Here is a 24470-nt window from a genome sequence, read left to right as displayed (position 1 = left end):
TTTAGGCCACTCCTCGGATCAGTGGATTAGTGGAGTATCACAAATAAGCACATGAAGCAAATGCATATTGTGACATATAATATCATTGCTGGTGTAATAGGCCACTTGTTACTGCTTTCTAAAGCAACTTGTTTGACCCTTTTCCTGATCCACATAATAGCAGTAGCTTCTCACCATTAGAAAAGTAGTCAGGAGTAGGTAAAGGTTCAATATTAATTAATGGTAACAGATAGGAAGTCCTTTGAAAGGCCGTCCACCCAACATATTTGACAATGCAGCAGTAGCATTTCATGTGGTTGACCACTCTTGTGGCGTTTAAGAAGCAGGCCACTTCATATTTTACCAATTTAGAACTTAAATAAATACATTTAAAAGAGATGGATTTAGTTAAATAGTGGACAAAATAAACACCGTAGAGACTGAGAGATGTGTCTTAAAAACTCGACCCAACAAGCACGAGACTACTGATATACCCAGACGACGTTTAGCTTTTTAACAAGCTGTGTTGTTTACTTTCGCAGTATATTTTTAGCTTTGGCCTACTAAAACTTTGATGTCATTCTGATTGACGTATTCTGGTCATTTCAGTCCCCGGCGCACCAGCTCAGGTCGACTGTCCTCTCAACTCCCTGTGAGACCAAAGGTACCTGAACCAATGGAGTCTTTGAGAAGAGGCATTTAATAAATGCAGCTCATCTTGACAGCCCGATCAATTACCAGATAAAAAGAGCAGTTCGTAAAGAAGTCTGAAAGAAACCAAGATGGCGGAGCGGCCTGCCTCCAGTCCCTATCTCAACATCCCGTCCAAGAGGGCCAAAATCACCAATGACCGGGACGTCTCAGACAGCGGGGTTAAAACACAAGAGCAAACCGCTCCGGTTTTTATCCGTAAACTCCGCAAAGCAGCTGTGGGAACGGGTTGCGATATTCGACTGAGGGTGTCTGTGTCTGGATGTCCGAAGCCTTCACTGATCTGGTACCACAACGATGAGCTCCTTCCTCCATCAGAAGCCCAGGACTCAGGGGGGCTGTGGATACGGGACTGCCGCACGAGCGATGCCGGCTTGTATACCTGCGTGGCGACCAATGACCTGGGAGAGGCTAGCTGCAGCGCAGTCTTGGCTGTTATGGACCTCGGTGAAGGTAAACTGAAGCATACACTGGATTTTTATATTTTCTTTTGAACAGGTTCCCAAAGTGATCCTCAAGTGGACCGTTCACTTCCTGACTTTTATATTTCCATTTGGCTACTCTGTGATTTGTGATCCACGCTTGATCCTAGTTGCTGAAAGCTCTCCCAGACAAAACAATTGTTGATCCCAGATTGAGTTGCAACATCAGACAGTAAGCTTATCTTCGGTGTCGCTGGTAAAAATTAGCATGCAGATGCAAATAGAGCCTCCGATTTGTCAGAGGGGGAAGAATGTCACCTGTCATGGCCTTCTCTTGGCTGCACAGCTGAACCTTTGACTGTTGTTTGTTGTGTTTACTAAGAGTGGGAAATTGGGGTTTGGGGCACGTGGTAAGGAGGATAACCTTTGCTGCTAAGGTGCGTCTAGTTTCAAGTAGATCAGGAAGCGTCCTGTTAGCCTGGGTAAAGTCTCCTTCCTCCAGCACTTACAAACAGATGTCATTACCAACTACAGCTGTACGTGATTTAGCGAGATTGCTAAATGCTGTAAGAATTGAGGCTCTTGCTGTGATGTTTATTAGCACTGCATGACTTTTAGGCGAGCAAATGGATGCTGAACACATTGTTACTATACCCTCTCTTCGGGAGATAACTCACGGAGTGGATTTCATGAATCTCATTAACATTTTGATTTAAATTAGCATAAGCAGCTTTAGAAATGCTTGTTGGTTGGCGTACGAGCTGACTGGAGCAGGAGAGCGACACCACGATCAAGCTGTAGAATCGAAATTAGGCTGTGAAGACATTGCTGCTTCTGCTGTTGTTGCTGCTGATCCTCAGATCCAGAATTAGAATACTTTGGTGAGACACTTTCGTTCGGGATGGCCAGTCCGTCAGCATAAATTCACACGGCAAAGCATGCGGGACATAAATGATGTCCCTGAAAAGCTTAAGTAAGAGCAATCCCATCTGTCAAATCCTCCATGCCACCAGTGTCTCTCATACCCAAAGCATATTTGCTTTTTCCATTTGTTGTACTACAACTGATTTAGCCAGTTAGTGTGAAAAAGCAACTGTCTCCATAGCTGCTTGAGTGTCTTCCTTAAGGACAATTGAGCGCGGTGGCTTTGAATAGATTATCTGTAACTCCCCGTCTGTCTTGTCACTCCTGCCATATAGAGATAAGGATAGCATTTGTCAGTGAAGCTCGTGTGGCTTTTTTTTTTTTTTTGTCTCAGTAACTCACTCCAGGATAAGCTCGCACAGTATAGCTCTATTTATCATAGTTTGCAGTGGATGCATACTATCAAAAATATAAAAATAACAGTCACTCTTAGTGATTCTTTTCTCCTTGGATGAGGGCCTCATCACCTTTGCTGGTAAAGAATACTCTCATGCCGTTTGCATCATCCGTCTGCGTCCTCTGGGTAACGTACAGGATAGGGTTGGTACGGTGAGATCATTGTAATGCTGGGTGCATTTGATCATAGTCCCGGTACCTTGGCCTGTGGTGAAAGTTGACAGTTGAGCTCACATGTCGCCAGCTCTCACACTCTGAGCTGGCACGCACGGTCCCTGCGGCATTTCTCTCGGCACCTCTGTGTCTCTTTGCCTCCGTCTCTCCTGGTTTTGATCAGTTTCAGTCAGTTAGATTTAAGTCGAAATCTAGATTTATCTAAGGAGTCCAGACTAGTCAGACTTAAGTCACCGAAAACAGTACTTATCTAGTACATCTCCAAAGACCTGACCTAAAACTAAAACAATCTTGACCTAGTAAAAACAGGGGCATCTTGGAACTTAAATATTTCACCCTAAAGTGTATGCATTGAGAAAATATGGTGTCGCATACAATATATTCAGATAATTTTAACATCTCGTTAGTGTCATTCTAATTGTAAGCATTTAAACAGCATAACTTCTCGTGTAGACTTGTTGCTCTACACAGATTTGTCTCAGAATAGCAAACCAAAGACAGCACATTAACTTTTATGTCCTCCTCTTCATCCATTTTTTCAGGTTCTATCTGTTCTGTGTTTCTGACCTCTCCCTCCCTCTCACATCTCCCCTCTTCTCTCTCTCTCTCCCCTTGTGGTTATTTATGGCCTGGTATGTGCCGTGCCGGCCAGAGGGCTCGTGCTCCAGTGATGTGTGGATGCCGCCGGCCCCCTTCTCCGATTGCACCAGCAGACATCACGGATAATTATAGCATCACCACGGTCAAGACGCGGCGCTGTCACACTCAATCACGGTCAGCGTGATGAAAAAGAGTCGAGGAGAGTGCTCTGGGGCGGGGGTGGGGGCGCTGCGAACGCGTATCCGTGCGTTTCACTGTTTGTGTGTATTCGCCCATGTGTGTGGTTAGTTTTAATGGCTGCTCTGGCTGCTTTTGAGCATCACTCAGTGAGTCAGACAGCCAGGTCTGCTGCCACTTTAAGATTTCACCCTGAGAGATCAGACCAACCAGAAGCAGGAGTAGTGCAGTGTCACAAGTCTAGACTACTTTATTGACGTCACCCTCTGGCGAATAGCTTTTGATTAACACACTGTCAGGCATCTAAAGGCCGGATAAGCGCAGGGAAAAAATGCTCTTTGGTTATCTGTGGTATTTTAAGCCACTTTTCCAGTAGATCAAATTGTGACGCAGCAGCATGAACGCGTCAGAAGTGATTTGCAGGTACTCACAAGATAAGATTTGAAAAGGTGTTTTGTTTCACCAAGGAAAGACAACCATCTTTTCTGCTACACGGCCTTTTCTCCTTGTGAACTGCTGGATAATATCACCCCCTGAGGCTTTAAAGCTCATTCTGAGAAGAAGAAACGACATTTAAGTTGAAATCTATTGACGAGCAAGAGATGAGGGACAAATAGCTTGTTTTGCATAACAGTGGTTTGGTTTAGCTGTAGATTTTCTGCACAATATATGCTATTTGAGCCATTCCATGCCTTTGCTGTTTTGTTCAGGTTTGTTATAACACATCTTTAAGACCCTTCAAAGAGAGATTACTGTGGTTTAGACATCGCTACATTCTGTAGGTTTCTGGGCAACAGCAAACCGTCTTCTCTGTTGAGACAGTCTCTAATCTAAATTACTTGAAGTTGCGGCTGCACAGTAATTTTTTTTTATGGCATATTCATAACAATGGAGGCACTTGCAGGAAACTTTTCAAAAGATAAATCACGCTTTAATCAGCGGGAGCCAAGAAACATCCTGATTTCGAGCCAGTATTGGTCCAGATCCCAAATTTCCTTTAATATGATCAATTGCGTATTTTCCTTTAAACCTTCCAGATGAGATAAATGCACATTTATTTCAAATCCAGCTCTCTAAGCTGGCTTGCATTACGTTAATGCTGCCTTTTTCTCTACATTTGATATCTCCGCGCCAAGAACACCTTGAATGACTTGATCCCGTTTTACATCACCTCGAAAAAAAATATATAAAGTGGAGTGACAGCGAGACCTATTTGTTCTTATTCATTAGACAGTTTTAATAAATACTCATGATGAGTTTGAATCAGCTGTTTAGATTATGATGATTCCTGCTAAGCATCAGTGTGAATACTTGTCTTGATGTATTCATATTTCATCACAGACTTTTTTAACTCATACCAGGCTACGGCGTTATAGTCCCCTCCGGCTTCAAGGTCTGTGAGCACATAGTTATCTGAAATAGATCCACCTCGCCTCAGCTATCGTCCCTGTAGCTGTCTCATTGTCCTGTAATATATGTGAAGTTACTTTACAGCATGTCTGCTTTCTCCTAGAGTTTCAAAACTCCATGTAGACCAATCAAAGTGACCTACAGAGGACAGCAAAGGTCGTTCAGTTTCTCTGGGTTTAATCTCCTGCTATAGCTGGGGGTGGGGGTGGCAGCTCCCCGAAAGGGGGTGCACGGGGAAAGTACAGTACAACTGGAGGGGTTGTACTATGCACGACTGGAAATAGAATAGAAGTTGGCAGTCAAAGTTGGGACTTTGGGGGGGACAGGGAGAGGGCAGGCCTGAGAGACATGGGCTGAAGATGATGAAGTTTTTAAGGTTGCGGCAGCCATCTTAAGGCTGCACATCCTTCCCGCGAACATTTCCCAACTCAGAAGAAGCCATTTTAAAAACGAGCCGGGTGATGTAGGCCCCAGCTTGTAGCGGCGTCTTGATGGGAAACGCTTGGAGGCGATCTTTTAGGAAGAAGTAGCCACCCCTAACAGAGCGAACAGGGAAAACGAGAGCCATGTCGCGGAAGGAGCTGCTCGATGCTCGGAAGGCTTTGAGAAGCGTTAGGGAAGGTGCGAGTGGGCCGAGAAGCAAGAAACAGAGAGGTGAGTGGATACAAGGCATGTACTAGAGCAGCAGGGGTCTTTTAATGGCTGAAACTAGAGAAGGATGTCACTGTAGCAGGGAATCATGATATAATTTGCATACTCAGCTGAGTGGAAGAGCTGTAATGGAAATGAAAACAAGGTAATACACCTGAGACTGCTATGGTTGCTACTTAATTGAATTCAGTTAGTCTCTCTTGTATTCGTAAGGATTTACTTTAAGATTCACTCCCTGATTTCAAAGAGATCACAGTTTATACAACTCTACAAGCTAGACTGGAATAACCTTAAAGCCCTGATCCATTATCAATATGTAAACCATTCCAGAAAGCAGACACAGTGAATAAATAGTGCTGCAGTGATAGCTAAATCTAAAGGTTTCCTGATGCTTTTAAATGTTTGTTTGCCTTGACCCAGAAAGTATTTTAATAAACGAGGCTCTGCATTTTTTGTTGTGCTGCCCTCAGTGTCATTTATAGCCCATACACTCCATGGCATTCACTCTCTCACCATATTTAATCGACCGAGACTTCTCGTATGGATTGCGGCTGGCTCACATCGTCACACCGAAGCCAAAACAATCTCCAGCCGCTCGATGATTTCACATTCTTCAGACAATACGTTGGAGCGGATTAAGGATGCCGCGCAATTAATTAGCTTCTCTGCTCTCACGAGGCAGCTGAGGCAACAGGCGCGAGCGAAGCCAGCGCCGTTTCCCCTCGTGTCTGGTCTGGCAAATGGCGTGTTTGTGTTCCATCCCGCTGGTGCGCTGGTCGTTCGCAGGAACCCTCCGGGATTTCGTGGGGATTAGGTGGTAGGATCAAGTTGCGAGTGTGACTGTCAACATTGGCCACTGTCATTTGGGATTTCCAGACTACCGCACCGTATGAACTGCATCGACATGCCACAGCTCACATTTTCTTTTGAGGGTGTTTTTTTTTTTTTTGGCGGCGTATAAAGAAGCGACGGCTTTGCTTTAGTCTCTCGACATGGTTCAGATGTGGTTTAAGTTGTCTGATGGGTCTACGCACCATAACTTCAACATTATGGGTTATACCACACTGAGCAAGTATATTATCATTACACCAATATTGTGTAGGTCTCCCTTGTGCCTCCGAAACAGTTGTGACTCATCAGAGAATGGACACGGGCCTTTTGAGGGTGTCCTGTGGTGTCTGGTAACAGAATGTTGATAGTGTGTGTCACACAGGCCACTGCTTCTACCAAAGAGACTTGGAAAAAAAATAAAAAGAAGTACACGTTATGGAGCGTCTGGTTTGCTTTGACCAGACATCATCTGCGCCGAAACACAGAGACAGTGTGATGCAACGGCAGCAGAATCAGTTTTCTGTTGCAGAGAGATTATGGCAGACTTGCTGCTGATAAAGCCGTATGCCTGGAAGGCATCCATCAGGGCCGCTCCACCGAAAGCAGCCGCTGTCACAAAATCAATGGGTTTCCGTGAAGTCTGCTTACTCTCTTGTTGTTTTAAGCTAATTAAACTCTGGCTCGCTCCAAATCGCACGTGTCCGAACTCTTTCTAACGTCCATTCAGGGTCTATGATTTGCATGTCGATTTTGTGTCAGGCTGATGTAATGGAGATGTTTAAATTTGGCTCGTGAAGAAATATTTTATTTGTTCAGGTATGTCTGACACACGAGGGTTGGATTATATATTTGTGTACACCTCAGGTTTAAGCAGTCCACTAGACAAAGTTACTGCCTGAACCAAACCAGATTCCGAGTGGGATAAATGACGCGCACCACTACGATCTAATTATCTGTTCTTAATGGCTGACGTCCCGTGATTCACCAGACTGGTTGTGGCTTTTAGCGAGCAGAAGGAAAAACAGCCTCCTGAGAGACTCTTCCAAGCAACGTGAAATGGACGCTTTGGCCACCGTATCCGGCTTTTCATTGGATGCCGGTCTTGGACTCTTGCGTTATGATGGGTGTTATCGATCTGGGGGGGCGTTTGAACTGTTACTTGGGGGTGTATACCATATCACGCATAAAGCACCGGTATTGATCGTTTCACTTTCTTCTGGAGCAAATGCCTCTCGCTTGTGATGGATGGAGGAGGAGTGCGAGGCAGGCGAGGGTGAATAGAGGGAGGTTTGTTAAAATAACAGTTGGAAAAAGGCATTCCGCTGCGTGTCTTGGTTTTGTGTTTAGTCTAAGGGGATTAAAATGGATGTCTTGAGGAAAAGAATTCGTCTTGTTGCTTCGTGTTAATCATCAGAAAAACGGAAAGAGGGGATGAAGCCAATGACGAGAATCAAAATTCGCCAAACAGCTCCTGATTCACTGCAGGAGTAAATCACATATTGATTCTGTGTTTACAAGGCCGTAAACAGTTAACATGGCTCACTTAACAAACGCTAAAAAGCGCGGTGTTCGGCGGAGCACGGCGGCAGTCGAGGCTAGAAGAGCTGTGGCAAGAAGTTTGGGAGTCAGACCTGGGTCTGCCTGCAATTATTTTTAGATGCGATGGATGTGATGGAGGAGGTGTGGGGAGCACTGTAGCGTCTGAAAGAGCAATTAATGTGTCAAAGTGTGCATTAAATACAGAGAGAGGTTTGAAGGAGGAAGAGAAGTCAGGAGGAGGGAAGCAGTTATGTGTCGTCTCAAATTATTCGCGAGAAATCCCTGAGGAGAGGGTTTCACAATATTCTCTTTGATTTCCACAGGCCCTCTGCAGATATCAGTATTATATCAATAATGGTTAAGCGAGATGGAAATGGGGGAGGTTGAAATGTGCCAGATTTTCCCACATTTAAAACTGCTCTCATCAATATTTTAGTATTAAAACTGGCTGTTTGTCTTTCTCCGTGCCGAATGCAGAACAATCACTTTGCTTCCTTCCCTCCTCCGTTCGGCAGAGCGTTTTATTGTCACAAAAGCTTTGTCCCAGATGCAGCAAGTTGGTTTTTAACAAAAAAAAAAAATGAATAGATTGATTCTACAATAATTTCCCAGTGTGTCATGACAGACAGCGCTAGTGTTGCTGCTGGTGAACATCGTGGAGCATGAAGCGACTACAGGGACAGATCTTTTCCTTAGAAGTCGGTAGAGACCAAGTAAAGGAGAAAAAAAAGCAAATACTTATTCTCAATTTGCCTTCCATTTTGTACCGAACGCTCCACTTTATGCTGCAGTCAGTGAAGCAGGGTTGTAACATAAATGAGGGAGAAGTAGGCAGTAAACTAATACCTTGGTGGCCACGGTGACTCGTTGCTCTCCAGAGATTGCAGAGATTTGTGTCCCTCGCTCTCAGACGTGGCTGATTAAGACAATCGAGACTGCTTAGCATGCTCTTGTGGAGCCGCTTGTCATTGCTTGAAATGACTCATTCTTTGCTTAAATGGCAGCATATTGCCAAAATGGCAAATATTCACCTTCACAAATTTTCCTACATTTCTTACTACAGAGGCAGGAGGCGTTACAGTCAGCAAAACTGGTAAAAAAATCAAATCAGAAGTGAGGTAGAATGTATAAAAAGAATCTAATCGAATTCATTCTTTAAATGTATTGTGTTGTAATCCACTTCCAGGAGGCCTAATGTGTTTGCTCTTTCAGTCACTATATCCCCTCAGCTGCTCCAGGCCTCGACCCTATCGCTGGTTAGAGCTAACAGACATGGAATATAGATAAATATTTGATGGCTGAGGGCTGCTGGGGGGGGGGGGGGGGTTAGCTGAGGGCTGCTGCCTTCCTTAGACAGGACAACAAGGGAAAGAAGAGGAGAACAGACAGAGAGCGAGAGCGCGTGAGGATGGGATAGAAATCTGTTCTTGTATGCGTTCTCGGTTGCGCATATTGAAAGAAAAACAACTGTTTCTCTCCAGCTTTCTCTGTTTCTCTTCTTTGCTTTGTCTATCCCCTCCCCACTCCGCTTCCCCCCCCCCCCCCTTCTGCTCTACGTCTCATCTCTTTGTTTATTTCCCTCTCTCTATCCGTCTCGTTCTTTGCCTCAGCCTTGCTTGCTCTTTGTCGCTCTCATCTTCCACCCGAGCCGCTCAGGAAAAAAAGTCAACACGCTCCGCTGAAGCCACTTGTTCCCTTGCTCATTTTTTCCACCACCTCCTCCTCCTCTTCTTATTCTCCGCTCTCATCACTGCAATCAAGCCCAACACTCCCCTTATGTTCAGAGCTCCACGCCCCACCTCCCCTTGTTCTGCTCCCGACCGAGGGAGAGCTGGCAGAGAGGGGGGTCGGGGGTGGGTGGGGGGGAGTTAGACAAACCAGCTGAGAATTGCCCCTCCAAAGGCAGCCTCTACGTCAGAGAGGGACGCTGTTCACATCAGCGGATACGCGCTCAGACACAAAGACACCTGGCTCGGGCTTGTTTGCATCCTCCAGCTCTCTCTTTCGCTCGCTTTCTGCCCGTCTTGCCGCCAGACTGGAGAGTAAACACACCCACGCACCAAAGGCGGCTGAAACCCTTTTTTTTTTTTTCTTCTTCTTCTTCTTCGTCTTCTCGTTGCTGACGCCACACCCTGGGCTTTTTTTCGGGTTTTCGGCATGTTTTTGTGAGCTCACGCCACAGGTAATCTCGAACGCTTGACGGGGAAAAGTACTTGAAGATGAAGAAAATCTGGTCCAAGAAGAGATTTCAGGTGAGCTCGCTCCTTTATGGCAAAGAGCCTCTACAATGATGGTGTTAATTTGTAGTCGTGTTGTTTTTTATAGAGATTTGTAGGTTTTTACATGCTAGATTGACATGCCACACCCTTTACCTGATAATAATGTATTTATAATAGCTTGATAATAGCAGTAAAATAAATCAGTTTCCATGTGAGGAGAAATCAGGACAACATAACAACGGAATTAAACCCAAGAAAACTCCGGTTGCCAGGTAGAAGAATAGATTTTAGTGCGCTGTGAGCGAAGGCAATTCTCTTCCGTCTCCCTAAAACACTAAAAAAGAAAAGCCATTCACCCCATTGCACATTCTCCGTCATGAAATATGCATTGAGCTTTGGCGGTCGTGACAGTTTTGTTATATAATAAGTAATTCATATAACAGGTTTCACAAATTTGGGGCAGATGAAAAGTGTGTCAGTAGGCTACACTCCACGGAGACAGGAGAATCAGGGCAGCCACTCGCAAGGGCTAGGAAGTGAGAGAAGCACAAGACAAAGCCGGCTTCCGACTGGATGGCCGCTGCTTTGCCTCTTTGGAATTCGGCATCAATAACAACCCCTTGAGATGTCCTCTTTTGCTTCCAGCAGCAGATTTGCCAGAATAATGCTGGTAGGATTTGGATTATACCCATTCAATAGTTATTTATTTATTTATTTATTTTGAAGCCTTTGCCAAATCCAAATTTTCAAAAGGATGCCGTCCGCGGCTGGGCTCCGCTGATACGATTGCCTCGAGGGCTCAACAATGGAGATCACGACGGCGATGGAAGCTTCTAGGGGGGGGGGGGGGGGCTCTGTGAAGCAGCCGTCACACCGACCAGGCAACAGTTAATCAAATTGCCCGACACGAAAACGCTAGCCAATGGGGAGCGCGCTGTGAATGTGGGGGGAAACGAGTGCGATATGAGTCATTTCACTTTTCGCTACTTTTGCTTTCCGTCCGCTGCAAAGCAGTGAGTCATTCGGAGGAGCTCTCCTCGGTGCTGATTGACGGACCGTCCAGGAAGCGTTTTCACCAGCCGCTTTATCAGTCCGGGCACTCAGTCAAAGATAACCTGGCTACGTGCATCTTTAGTAAAGATTTTGTTAATTGACTAGTATTCTTTCTAAGTTTAAAATGTTGCGCTTCATTGTCTGCAGTGATACATGACCAGCAGTCCTAATAAAAAATATTAGAAAAATATTAAAGAATGATTAAAGAAATGTTCAGTTTGGACGGAAAATTTAGATTTAGGACTCTACCTGCGTCACAAAATAAGCATTTTTACAACTTTACTGACAACTCGTAGCTTTTATTAACAAATTTAGACACCTGAATGAGCGGTATTTGCTGAAAAAGTTGAGGAATGAATGAATTCAAGGGCTCAACAGCTGCACTATGATGGCGTACTGTTGTGACGGTCGACCCTCTGGGCAGCTTTTCTTCGTTTACCCAGAAAATGTGAAGATAAGCTGAAACTCAGTTCACTTTTAGAGGATGTGACAGCAGCAGTGCTTTACGGTCAATGGTGCAGTTGGCCCTTTAGCGTTTTGAGTAAAACAGAACCTTTGGCCGGGGCTCCGCTGTTGAATAATGCATTGTGCTCTTGTATCTTGTTTCAGAGAACTGGGCATTCCACGCGGACATTTGGCAGATTTACCCATGGTGTGTTGTCAGTATGAGCTTTACTCCAATTCTCTTCTGTTAATAATTAAAACTACTGTAGCCCTCATGCTTGTGTTTTAGCCTCTGACAGCATGTGCTCCACTTGATTTATTCCGCTAATAACATTTTCTATATGAAACTTGTGGTTGTCGAACGCCTGTGTTGCTTTACTGTATTGCTGTTTTACTGCTTGACAACAAGAGTGGGTTTTGTTATTGTACATCCACCCCCACGCAGCAGTATTTCTGTAATCACGCTGCTGCTGCTGCCGCCTCTCTGCATAAAATCCTTGAGTGAATAATGTCCAATCTTGATGGTTTTATGGTGTCATATTTGTGCAATCTGTGACTTCAGCCAAACCAGAGGCTTGCTGTACTCCAAATCCTGTGTTTACATTACTCTACTCGAGCCATAGACTGTGAAATATATTGCTGAGTAGATGCCCTCGCCTGGTGCGCACGCTTCATTTGATACAGACGGGTGGCTCTACATGCTCATGAAAACACACACACACACACACATATACGCCGCTAATGGTGATTGTTCATGTTACACTGGCTTTCTCATCATTAGGCAGACCTGCTGGAATTATCTATTAAGGATGTGACGTGATGCGAGGCGCAACGAGGTGCAACCTATTTTGTGGTTGTCGTCCTCCTCCTTCACAGGCTCTGTAACCAGTAAACATATCTGTCAAGCCACCCAGCAGTTTGGCTGGTGATTTTTAGACTCTAATGGGTACGAAGAGGATTGGTCGTGTGGGTGAGAGAGATGCTGGTTTCCATAGTAACGGTGCTCTCCCGTCTGCCCTCTCTTGCTGCCACTATGGAAGCGAAGTTTTCCGCTCCTGCCGAAAGCAAAGCTATGGTAAACCTGCCTGTCTTGATTCACCCTCTGCCTTTTTTTTTACCATCCATCCATCCGTCCGTCCGTCCGTCCCCGGCTTCATCTGTCCGTCTGCCGATGTAACGTGATCTCAGCCCCAGAAATGTGATTTATTTTGACCCCGTCTGTGGTTTCCTTTTCCCCTCAGGCCTTTCCTCTTATTGCATCTTCTTTCATTTCTTAATATTTAACATCGGAGTCTTTCGTTTCTCCTCTTTTTGTTTTTGAATGTCTCCCTTAAAATGAAAGGAATGGCTTCTTTGCGCAGGCACAGGTTTTGTGGTTGTCGTCTTGTATTTCTGTGAACCATATCTCCCATTTACCATTGACATTTCGACTCAAAAATATCAAAAGTAACATTGACTTGCACTGAAAAGGTTATCCGGTAGTCATCTTATCGTTTTTAAACTGCAGTTTGCTTTGGTTCTTTAGTTAAAACCGTTTTTCCTGATGAAAAAAAGTATTTCTCTCAAAATATTCAAGGCTATACTATCTGTTGATAAAAAGAGATGTGCTAAAGATAATTTTAAGAAATGTTTTTAGGTGATATTGGTCTTATTTATACATATTTGTCCTTGAAAGACATTTCTAGACTTTAATTTTGGTAAATGAATCAAACCTGAGGGAAGAGCATCTCTCCATCCCCCTCCCCTCCATGTGGCAGCCATGTATTTTTATAAGCCACAGCTGGCTTCATGTCACGCTCGAGTTTCAACCCATTTCGTTCTCTCTGAGGGTGGCCAACTCTCCGCGGCTGTTTTCACAGACCCATCAAATTGTGCGGAGCTAAGCGAATGTGAAATGTCATTTTTACCTGTTTTCACCTCTTCTCGCCCTCCACCTCATTCACTTTCTCTTTCCTTACCTCCTCCTTCGTCTGTCTCAGCTCATGCTGTTTTGCGACTTCTTTTCCCCTTTCTTTTTTAATTCCAGACTCTGAGACCACAGAGGATGAGACCACAGAACCTCAGATGGAAACCAAAGAAGGGCCCGGGAGGCACCAAGACAAGACCGGTCGGAGAGGACCTTCAGGTACTTCGTCTAAAATCGACAGTCTTGCGCGGTTTCAGCACTTTCTTCAGCTTTTTCTTTTTCCCTTTCACCGCTTGCAAAAAGTCGGTCCAGAATGCAGCATGCGTACAATCAGTGCTCGCCAGTAAAATTTACTGCAGCAGCAATACCCCTGCCAAAAACACACTTCCACAAAATTATGATTCAGTGCGGATTGATGGATTTAATGGAGGTTGTTATCAGCTTGGCCCGAGTCGTGCGTTGGATGAAATCCAGTATGGCAGGATGCATTAATCCCTCATGGTGTGATGCCATAGTGTGACACACTGCCCTAGTTTCCAGCGGGGAACCTGTTTCAGGTCCGGATCTCAACTGCGAGGCTCCGCAGGGAGTACGCAGCCTGAAAAATTGAGACCGTTTCTAATAGATAAATAAGGCCGAAACTAATTGCCTCTTTTATTTTAGTGTACTGACAATTCAATGAGGATATAAATGTGGAGCTTTGGGTTACAGTTTCTGACTGCTGAAATATCCAGTAGCTTCATTACATAGAGACAAATATGAAAGATATTTAAGTTATATAATCATATAACATGCCATATATCAAATCACATAGTCGTATAGCCCGATGGACAAACGACCTCTTCAACCTGTCCGTGGAGGAGGACAGAGACAGCGGCCTGTCACTGAACGAGCTTCTCAGCTTGACTATGGTGTCGTGTAGAGGGTGGTGGACATTGCTCATGATGGACCGGGTTTTGTCCAAGGTCCTTTCATCTGCCACTATTGTCAGGGACTCCAGCTCTGCCCGTACTCCAGAGCCCACCTTCTGTACCAGTTTGTCTAACGACGAAGTGTCCTTCTTCTTAGAGCTGCCTCCCCAGGACACCACAGCGTGGAAGAGGACACTGGCAACAATACTGATTAAAGATTAAAGCTGTTTCTGAACCAGTCAGCTTACAGTTTAGTCCATGAAGCATCAGGAACAGTGAAAATTGAGATTTTTCTTCAATAAGCAATATAAAGCCAAACTCTAATAATATAAAGACAGAATCTGAAGCTGAGATTTGACTTTATAAACAAGAAAAATCAATTAATTAAGTAAAAAACAACATTCGATTTTGGTGCCGTTGTCTATTCAAGAGATACATTTTAGTCTTGCTGAGGCTCTCTCCTCTTTAAACTGTGCATCGATTCATGTTTTCAGAACTAATTTGCCTCTTTTTTTTGTATCCGCCTTGTCACATCTTGTTTAGTGCAGTGCAAGGCAGCTTTACTGATCTCGAGGGAAATCGGATCAAGCCTAAAAAACAAGTTACATATTTGACAGGACAAATAAACGTTGAGTCTCTTAATGCAACTACAACAGAGAACTAAGCCAAGGACCTGCAAGCCCTCACATCCACCCCTAACCAGGCAACGGGATGTCCGAATATAGATCAGAAATATTGACGCCCTTCTCCTCTACCACAAACACGTTTCATATTCTTGACGCGCAGCTCATCCACTCTTTGTACTTGCTAATCTTACTTATTGGTGGGCTGTGACTGTACCCTGATGACAGACCTTAAGAGACAAGCAGCTAAAAAAAAAAATAGAATGAGGGAAGGATGAGGTGATACATCATTGGTTTCCTTCATGGAACAGACTGGTTGCTCTGCTGCAGACAAACGAATGCCTAGTGCATTTCTACAGAAGATTTAGTTTTCAGCAAGATCCTTGAAGCTCCGCGTGTCAAGGTCTTGAATTGAGTAATATTTCTAATTTTATTCGCCTTGCGTTCATGAGAAGCTGAGTCAGTGTCGTTCCATTCAATCAGTCAAGCAGCAGGAGCCTGACGTTTTACATCCTCGTCTCCGTCCCTGTTTCCTTCGTTAACGGAAGATGCTGACCACTCTTTCTTTTTTCGCTGCCGAAGCATTCCGGTCTCCGTCGCTCATCACTAAAACGTCAATCATTACCTGATTTGCGATAGGGGAGGATCTCTTTAAGTGGTGCGCGCTCCAATCGTTGCCCTTACCCGCTCTGTTCCTGTTTTCAAGCAATCAATAGACTGTTTATCCATCGTGCCCCTTTTTTCGTTCTTAATGAGGCTCCTGCGCTTCTGTTTATGACAGCATCATTTTCTCCCAGCTCAAAATTCTTGTCTTCTCTTAATTCATTACAAGAAATCCTACTCTTTCAGTTTGGCTATACTAAAACTTTAAATATTGTCCATTTTCTAGACATTTAATGCAGAAATGTGTTTTTAAGTCTAGAAATTCAATTGTACCCACCAAAATGGGCTTCAAGATTTAATGCACATGATTGATCTTTGCAGGATTAAATTACCTTTCAATTATCGCTATTGATTCATTCTATCAATTTTCTGTTGGAGCTAATGAGGTGTCTCTTACCGTCTGTCTCTTGCAGGCTTGAGGATATGAACAAAACCTTGTACATTACAAATGATTTTTGATGAAAAGTCCATTTTAATCAAGCTACCTTTCTCTCTACAGGTGAGGGAGGACGGATGATGGACTATAACCCAGATTCTTCGGATCGCAGGGCCACCCTCCCCGGCTCTTATGACCCCGTTGTGGAGCGAGAGCTCCGCGCTCTGGGCTCTCGCCCCCCAGGGCCCCATTTGGACCCCACAAACCCAGCCAGGCAAGCCCTCGGCGGGGGCCCTGCCGAGGGGGCCCCGCCCGTCCGTCACTTGGGTGTGGAACCCCTCATCCGGGCGTCTCACGCTAACCTGGCACGGCCCGTTCAGGGGTCAGAGGAAAGTGTTTCTGTAGGCAGCGACTACTATGGGAGCATGTTCAGCCTCTACAGGGGGAGAACATTTTCTATGCCGTTATAGCACATGGCTTTTTATTTCCAGGATTCCACTAAAAAAACTAAAAGACTGGCCACAAACCCCAAATTGCAAAGAAAACTGACACATACGACAAGACTTTATATCCTTCATAGACCCGATCAATAACTTTTTTTTTGTTATAAAAGTTATTGATTTATTCCTCTTATTTCATTACTTTCTCTCATCATTTTATTTTGAGCACACTTTCCTTTGACTCTGTGTCTTTTTTTGCTGTGAGTGTGCAGTGATTTCAGCCTAACAATGATTTGTCAGCATTGTTAATGTATCTTATAGCCATTAGAGAGGATACAGGGGTACAATCTGCTAATATATATTATTCAGCACTTCTGAAAACTGTGATTACTCTTTTTACCCACTGCATGTTTTCTAGCGCGGCCCCTGTCTTTTGGATTAACACCATGTCTTTCTAGGTTTGCTGTGGCATGCATGGGTTGCTGACTTTGATCCAAGCTGATTTTAGCATGAATGTCGTCACAAGTTCTGAACAATGCGATTTCACGGCTTCTTTTTAGGCACGATGTTTTTGTATTTGAAGCTGAAGCAGGTCCACTTTTTCTGGGATTTTCTAAGCGTTCACGTTTGAAACTTGCAATTGTGTTGCTGCAATATGCCTTGGTTCAACAGAGTTAGGTTTAGTTATTGAGATATTCTACACCTAGGCAGCACTATTTCTGTTTTTTCTGCCATTTTCATTTCACATTGTTTGACGTGCTGCTCATGAGATAAGACACAAACAGACAAAACCAGGAACTCCAGAGGAGAATATGAAAACACAACAAGCTAATGACACAATGGACATTCATCTGAATCTTTACTACTCCTCCAGAGCCTTCGCAACTGTGCTATAGGTCTAACTTCACACCTCCATTTCCCCTCAATCCTCACCCCTCTAGGACTGCTGATGAATCACGGGGGCTCTCCTCCCGTGTCCCCCTGTCTCCTCTACAGCCACCTCTCAGCACACACAAAAACAGCATCAGCACACCGAAACCAGAACTGGACAAAACCAAACCGTCAGGCGCCCAAGCTTCTAACATGGACCAGTCGTCTGGCGTCAACAGTGGCGCCGTGACGCCCAAACTGGCCCGCGCAGGACCCAAGATCTTTGACAAGGTCCGGGCTTTTGAGGGGCGGAGGGCGAGCGTGGATCTGCCTGCTTCGTCTGACTTGGATGACGGCGGGAAGAAGACGGGAGGCCCCGGGAAAGAGGAGGGCCAAAACCTGCAGGGATCAGCCCAGAAGAGAGCAGCGTTCAAGCAGCGGGCGTCTTCATTAGAAGACAAGATGAGCTACTCCGAGAGGGTCCAGAGCTACCAGAGCAAGTTTGCGGAAGAGCTCCAGAGGATCAAGAAACTTGTGGGGAAACCAAGCTTGAAGAAGGCGTATTCTACCGAGCAGCTGTCTCAGAGGGACAGGCTGAGCACGGGGAAAATAGAGCCGATTCCTCCTCAAGTAGTCAAAAAGTTGGAGGCGAGGGAGAGAGCCCTGGAGGAAGCAAAAGCTGGCGAAAGGGAGAGAGGCGGCATATTGCAGATTTCTGCTCAGGCCCAAGGCCGAGGTCTGGGGAATCAAAGGAGCAACCCAGAAAAGGAGAAGATGACACAGCCAGACTCGCAGGGGAAACCAGTGGATAGCTCATCACGGGGAAGCGCAGGGAAAATCTCTGTTACCATGGAAACGGCACCAGTTCACCAGTTACCAGGGCAACCATTGCCAACACGGACAAGCCTTATCAGGTTTGAAGATAATTATCTTTACAGATGAATTTGCTTCTTTTCTTGTTTTCTTAAATTACATGAACGTGAATTTAAATTCGTGATTGGTATTGAGCTCACTAAATTAAACGCGTAATAGAAAATCTTTAAGGCTACTTGAAATCTCATATATCAGCACTGTCAGTATTACGTAACAGTTCTCTTGTCTTTGCACACAGGGAAACCCTACAAAGCTCTCCGGCAACCGACAAAGACGCACTTGTTGCCGCATCCTACAAAACTTCGTCCTCCTCACGAGGAACAGATTCAAAGAGAGACTCCAGGACGGATAACAAAGCAGATCACAGATCGCCCAGCCCAACAGAGAAGAGGCCCACCCCAGTAACTGCAAGGGAGCCGGGGTCAACCCAGTATCCACCCAAGCCTCCCCGCCTCGCCCCGTCGCCCACTCCTTCAATCAGCCCTCTCTTAAAGAGGAGGAAGGCGGAGGCGGGGCGGATATCTCCGGCCTTGAGGGTGAACATCCCCACTATCCTGGTGGAGGATGAACCCATGGAGACGGAAGGCGTCCCAGACAGGAGCGACGAGGTGAACAGGTCCAGGAGGAAGGAGGGCAGAGTTCGCAAAGGAAAGAAAGGCCGGTCTGCTCAACCCAGGTCTCCAGAGGAAGGTAGGAGATGTTTTATGATTGCGACATTTTTAGCGCCATTATAATAATCAAAAACTATGTTTACTGCTCTGCTTGTGAAACCAGTGCTGTTATATTAGAAAGCTGCTTTGTTGTCATTTATGGTTGACCAAGAATGCTACTGCTTTGTGTGGAGTCATTTCCCATGGGGACCCCAAAAAAAGAAACTAATCCAATGACTTATTTTGTGGCATTTTCACACTCACCTTATCTATTGCTGTCAGGGGCTTCATCTGATGACTACCTGTCTGCTGATGAGGAGCCAGCTGAGGGCCCCAGGTTTGAGAGGCCTCTTGAGGACACGGCAGTACAGATTGCCTCTGAGGTTACCTTGAAATGCATCGTCACTGGCAGCCCAACCCCCACCGGTACAATTCAGTTTTTGAAGTTAAATCACTCTGTTTTGATTTAAGAAATGAAATAGTTGATTTTATTTACTGTAGGATGATGTGAAACCTGATTATTATTTTTTTTTTTCCGCATTGTCTTCTCAGTGACGTGGAGGAAGAATAACGTGGAGATCCGGACCGATGCCTTCCATGTGGTTAAAGCTGAGGGAGAGAAGCACAGCCTGGTGATAAAGGAGATGAGGCAGAGCAACGCGGGGTCATACTGCGTCACAGCTGTCAACTCGGCGGGCAGAGCATCCTGCAGCGCCATACTCTACATCCAATCAGGTGAGACCGGGCCAGAGATGGACGGCTGCCCCAGCTCGCGAAGTGACTAGCAGCTAGATTTGGTGGTACGGACGCGTTTACAGGCAGGTAGCGCAAATGGACATAAAAGCAATGCTGTCTTTGAAACACATGAATATGTTGACTCACACGCTTTAATCCGCTGCCAGCCCTCCTCCGCCTGACATTCTGTCTTAATGACTACAAAGCCCCGCTGGAGCACCGCATCCCAACCTCGCAGCAGCAGTAACCATGGCAACCCATTAATTCTTGAAGGCACCGAGCCTCCCCTCTGTGCAAATTCAAAAAACGCAGGCCTGCCCCGTCACACAAAGGTCCCCTGAGTCCTCACGGCAGCCGTGGCATTCAAAATCAGGAGCAAACTAAATAAATATCCCTCGCCTGCAGTGGACGTGTGTTTATACTGTATGGTGTGTGTGTGTGAAGAGTGTTGATTGAGTTCCCGTAAATGCGTCTTGCCGTTCCTCAGTTTTGTCGAATGCGAGCGCAGCCTCACCAGCAGCACAGAGGCCTCTGTTGCCATATTAGGCCAGCGGAGTCTAACTTGCAGGAGTATTTTTAGCCGCCCTCTTGTACTCGCGGGTAATTGCTGTCTGCTTTATGTCCCCGTGTGAGATTACTGCCGCAATCACGGCGTTTTTCATCAGCCCAGATTTCACGCTAAGGGCTCGGAGAAGGAGTTGTCAAAATGTGGTGGGAGATTATGTGAGTCATTTTAGCTAGTTGAGCTGAGAACAAAGTAAAACGTTGGCAGGGCCAACCACAACAGTGGGAGAGATTGATTTGTGGGCTTCAAAGGATGCCAAAACTCAATATGGAGAAAGAGATGCACATTGTGCGATTGTCATTTTTGAAAAAAAAATGCCCAGCTATATTCATTTCTTCGTATTATCATCCCCTGTAGAGTGAAAGTGTAAGATGTAAGAGAACACCGACTGTGATGGGAAGCAGAGGACAGAATAGAGGAAGGTTATATGGCTCAGTCTGTTCGGGAGTTGTGTAATAGTTGGCAGGTTTACATAAATACTCCAGGGAGTTATCCCCTGGTGCACAGACGCCGCTCAAAGATGTGACTCTAGGTAGGTTATTTTGTTGTTTTTTAACAATTTACCCACGTCTGTAACTTAGCAATTCTGCATGAGTGTCGTCCTTCTGTTAACATGAATTCTCTAGAGTTAATGTTTCACTGTTAGTCTTCCGTATACACAGGTTAAAATGTGGCTAAACTTGACGTATTTCACCTGCTGCTTACAGTGGTGACCTTCTTTTCAAACATTTGAGTCCAAATTTGTTTTATCAATCCACTCCGCTGCTGTTTTGAAGGTCTCACGGACTCATGGTTTCAGTCAGTTGTCGCCGTGTTATCTGTCCTTGCCAGATGTGTGGGTTTTGGGTCGTACAAAGAAAGCGGAGAGCTGAGGCGTAGAGAAAGTGACGAATGCAGAAAAGAGGAGCGGGCACAGAGAGAGAACAAGTGTGGCCGTGCTTTTATATTTCTCCACCCAGCTGTGAATTAATTCAGACTTCAGCGGAAACCGCCAGGAGTCCAGACGCAGCGTCTGCTCGGAAACTCCTGGGAATAAGTGGATGATTGGGTCAGGGATTAAGGGATTAATTCATTATCTGTTCGGCTGCGGTCACTCCGGAGAGGTCTCTACGCTCGATGTGTGCACACGCGGACCACTCGTGTTGCCAACTGCTCATCTTGGCAAAGATAGCAATCTCCAGAAAAGCAAGCAAGGACTGTAAACATCAGAGCTCTGACAGATTGCTCTCATCTGAAAGGTTTAACGAGCCGCCCTGGTGCCATGTTAACCATATTTCAGAAAGATTTGCTCTTAATTACTGAAATTAAGAAGTGTGCAAATCAGACTTGACTTTTTCATGAACCCAAATAAAAGCGAATTAGTATGCTTGTCATGGCTTTACACTTATGTCCGGTATTCCTCTTCCTCCAGAGCCGGCCCACATGCAATGTGGGAAGCCAGCTGAATCCCTGGAAGTTAGTAGCCCAATCCAGTCAGATGAGGAGTATATGAGCCCTCAGGAGGAGGCGATGGAGGTCGGAGTCTCATCTTTTCAGAGGAAAAGGGTCCACTTTAAAGACCCTCCCTCATTTCAGGTAAAGAGCTCATCAGAAGCAGTGTCTTGATTTTCTTTTTGAGATGGCAGCCATAGTTTGACTCTCATAATGTGGTGACAGGAACAAACTTAACCTGACCTTCAGTCTTTATAGGTAACTTTTTCTTTTTTATTCTTTGAAAGGCGGCGCCATGTGACCAGGGCGTAACTGAGGGTCAAGATCTTGTAGTGACAGCGAGAGTCCGAGGGCAGCCCAAACCCATGGTTTACTGGTAAGACACCTGTTATCGCGGACAAACATTTCAGGAGACACCTGAAGCTCTAACTGTTCCCCTGGCACACACTCACGCCCCTCTGTTAAACACCTGAGCATAAATAACTGTGACGGCCACTTGATCTTGACCCAGGCTGAAAGACAGAGCCACGGTGAAGACAGCGGGGCGCTTCGCCGTGCGCGACGCAGAAGACGGCACCAGCGAAATGAGAATCGGCCCGGCTCAGAGGTCGGACGCAGGGCTTTACGTCTGCAAGATCATCAACGAGTACGGGAGCAAGCAGGCGGAGTTTAGAGTGGAGGTCAGAGGTGAGTAAACGAATAAATCTGGTCGAACAAATATATTGTAATAAGTTGTTACTGATGTGTGTTTTTTTTATTGACAGCTGCAGAACAAATAGCACTGAAAGTCACCAGGGAGATAAAAGACGTGGCAGTGAGGGCCGGGGAGTCGGCCATGTTTGAGTGTCACATTACCGGACCTCTAGACGTGGATGTGGACTGGCTCTCCAACGGCAAACTGATCCAGCCGGCGCTGCTCAACTGCAAGATGCACTTCGATGGAAAGAGGTGGGCTCACGTTTTGGGTTTGCTTTAAAAAGTGTGAATTTAATGAACTCCTGTCAAATAGTTTTGTTTTTTTTATTCTATAGGTGCCGTCTCATGCTGAATTCAGTACATGAGGACGACAGTGGGACGTACACCTGCAAGCTGAGCACTGCCAAAGGTCAATCTCAGATACATAACCCTGTTTGTTTGCGTGTTTATTTCTTATTTACTTTAGAGATTATTGTGCATTACATTTGATGCAAACACTGGAGTGTTATTAAGGGAAATGTGCATTCACAGAGGAGCTGATCTCAACTGCAAACCTGAGAGTCACTCCATCCAGGGAGCCTCTGTTCACACGTAAACTGGACATCCTGGAGGTCATCGAAGGACGCACTGCACGCTTTGACTGCAAGGTGAGCGGATCACCTGCTCCGCGAGTCACGTGGATGCACTTCGGTAAGAACCCCCAGCACGTGTGCGTGATTTTATCGCTGAACAACACGTACGAGCTCTCTGCGGAAAAACAACGAAACGCCTTCACGTTCTTTCAGAGACGCGAGTGGAGGAGAGCGATAATGTCCGCATCCTCCAGGAGGGGGGTCGTCACTCACTTGTCATCGCCCACGTTAGCGGCGACACAGAAGGCTTCTACACGGCGGTGGCGCAAAACGTTTACGGGAAGTCTGAAAGCACCGCCGAGCTCTACATGCAAGAACCCAGAGCTGCCATCGCTTCTCACATGTAAGAGAAGGAATTCATGTGGAGAACTATTTGCTTAAATTATTGTTTAAAACGGGAAACAAAACAAACACATCTGTTAAAGTTAATCTCTCCTGATGTCCTCCAGGGCCAAGCTGGAGAAGATGCCCTCCATCCCCGAGGAGCCTGAAGTGCTGGAGAATGAGGTGGAGAAGAGGACCATGCCAGACTTTGTCAAACCTCTGGCCGACGCGGAAGTGATTGAAGGGAAGGAGGTTGTGCTGAAATGCAAGGTGGCCGGCATGCCCTACCCGACCATAGCCTGGTACCACAACGGCAAGCGCATTGAGAGCAGCGAAGAACGCAAAATGACTCAGTGTAAGCAGAGAAACCCCGTAATAACCTCAGCTCGGGAATTACGGAGGGGAAAGATAGTAAATAAGAAACTTGTCTCTGTTCTTCAGACAGGGATGTCCACAATCTGGTCATTCGGAGCGCTTGTCACGCTCACGGAGGCGTCTACAAGGCCGTCATCTCCAACAAAGTGGGCAAAGCAGCCTGCTATGCTCACCTATATGTTACAGGTATGAATAGACATTCACAGTTTAATGGTAGAAGTGACAGAACAGGATTTATCCTAATGTTTTATTTATGTATTTACTTGAAAACAGATATCGTTCCTGACCCTCCTGATGGTCCTCCAGTGATTGAAGCCATTACAGGGAAAACTATAACCCTCAGCTGGAAGAGACCAAAGAGGCCTGACCCTTCATTTGGTGGGTTTCATTTCATTAAATGTATCATATTTTTGTATCCATGTCTTAGATTAAGTTAAACAGCGTGTGTGTTTGCAGATGTTGGCTCCTTGCTGTACGTGGTCCAGCAGCAACCTCTGGGCTCGATCCAGTGGTCCGTCGTGGCCTCTAACCTGAAAGAGACGAGCTATACCGTCACCTCCCTGTCCAAGGGAGTCCGCTACGCTTTCAGAGTCCTGACATCCACCGGGAAAACACTGAGCAAACCATCGCCCTCCACTGACCTGGTCCAGCTGCTGGACAGAGGTATAAAGAGTGCGGATGGCTTGCACTGGTGCATAAATGACATAAGATACGTATAAATGTCTTTTTCTCTGATCTGCGTAGGACCTTATTTGAGGAAAGCACCAGTCATTATGGACAAACCAGACATCGTGTACGTGGTTGAGAACCAGTCTGCTAGCATCACCATCACACTGAACCACGTGCATGCAGTTGTCGCCTGGAAAAGGT

General features: G+C 45.6%; 1 protein-coding gene across 1 annotated transcript in view; it reads left to right on the top strand.

Annotated features, from left to right (window-relative positions):
* The first annotated feature begins 80 nt into the window (after positions 1–80).
* LOC311509256 (striated muscle preferentially expressed protein kinase-like) overlaps positions 81–24470 on the top strand; it is a 35111-nt gene continuing 10721 nt past the window's right edge. The window contains exons 1-19 of the mRNA XM_084574382.1: positions 81–1143; positions 13557–13655; positions 16133–16283; positions 17391–18233; positions 18431–18882; positions 19125–19268; positions 19395–19577; positions 21554–21717; positions 21861–21949; positions 22085–22260; positions 22338–22521; positions 22605–22678; positions 22801–22959; positions 23055–23244; positions 23351–23580; positions 23667–23786; positions 23874–23978; positions 24057–24263; positions 24345–24468. Of these exons, the coding sequence (XP_084430508.1) occupies positions 762–1143; positions 13557–13655; positions 16133–16283; positions 17391–18233; positions 18431–18882; positions 19125–19268; positions 19395–19577; positions 21554–21717; positions 21861–21949; positions 22085–22260; positions 22338–22521; positions 22605–22678; positions 22801–22959; positions 23055–23244; positions 23351–23580; positions 23667–23786; positions 23874–23978; positions 24057–24263; positions 24345–24468 (4076 nt within the window). The 5' untranslated portion in view covers positions 81–761. The remainder of the gene's footprint in view (positions 1144–13556; positions 13656–16132; positions 16284–17390; positions 18234–18430; positions 18883–19124; positions 19269–19394; positions 19578–21553; positions 21718–21860; positions 21950–22084; positions 22261–22337; positions 22522–22604; positions 22679–22800; positions 22960–23054; positions 23245–23350; positions 23581–23666; positions 23787–23873; positions 23979–24056; positions 24264–24344; positions 24469–24470) is intronic.

This window comes from Chelon labrosus (genome assembly GCF_963514085.1).
Source record: "Chelon labrosus genome assembly, chromosome: 24".
NCBI lineage: Eukaryota > Metazoa > Chordata > Actinopteri > Mugiliformes > Mugilidae > Chelon > Chelon labrosus.
The sequence above is the reverse complement of the archived record's forward strand: the minus strand, read 5'-3'. Positions and strand labels throughout refer to the sequence as shown.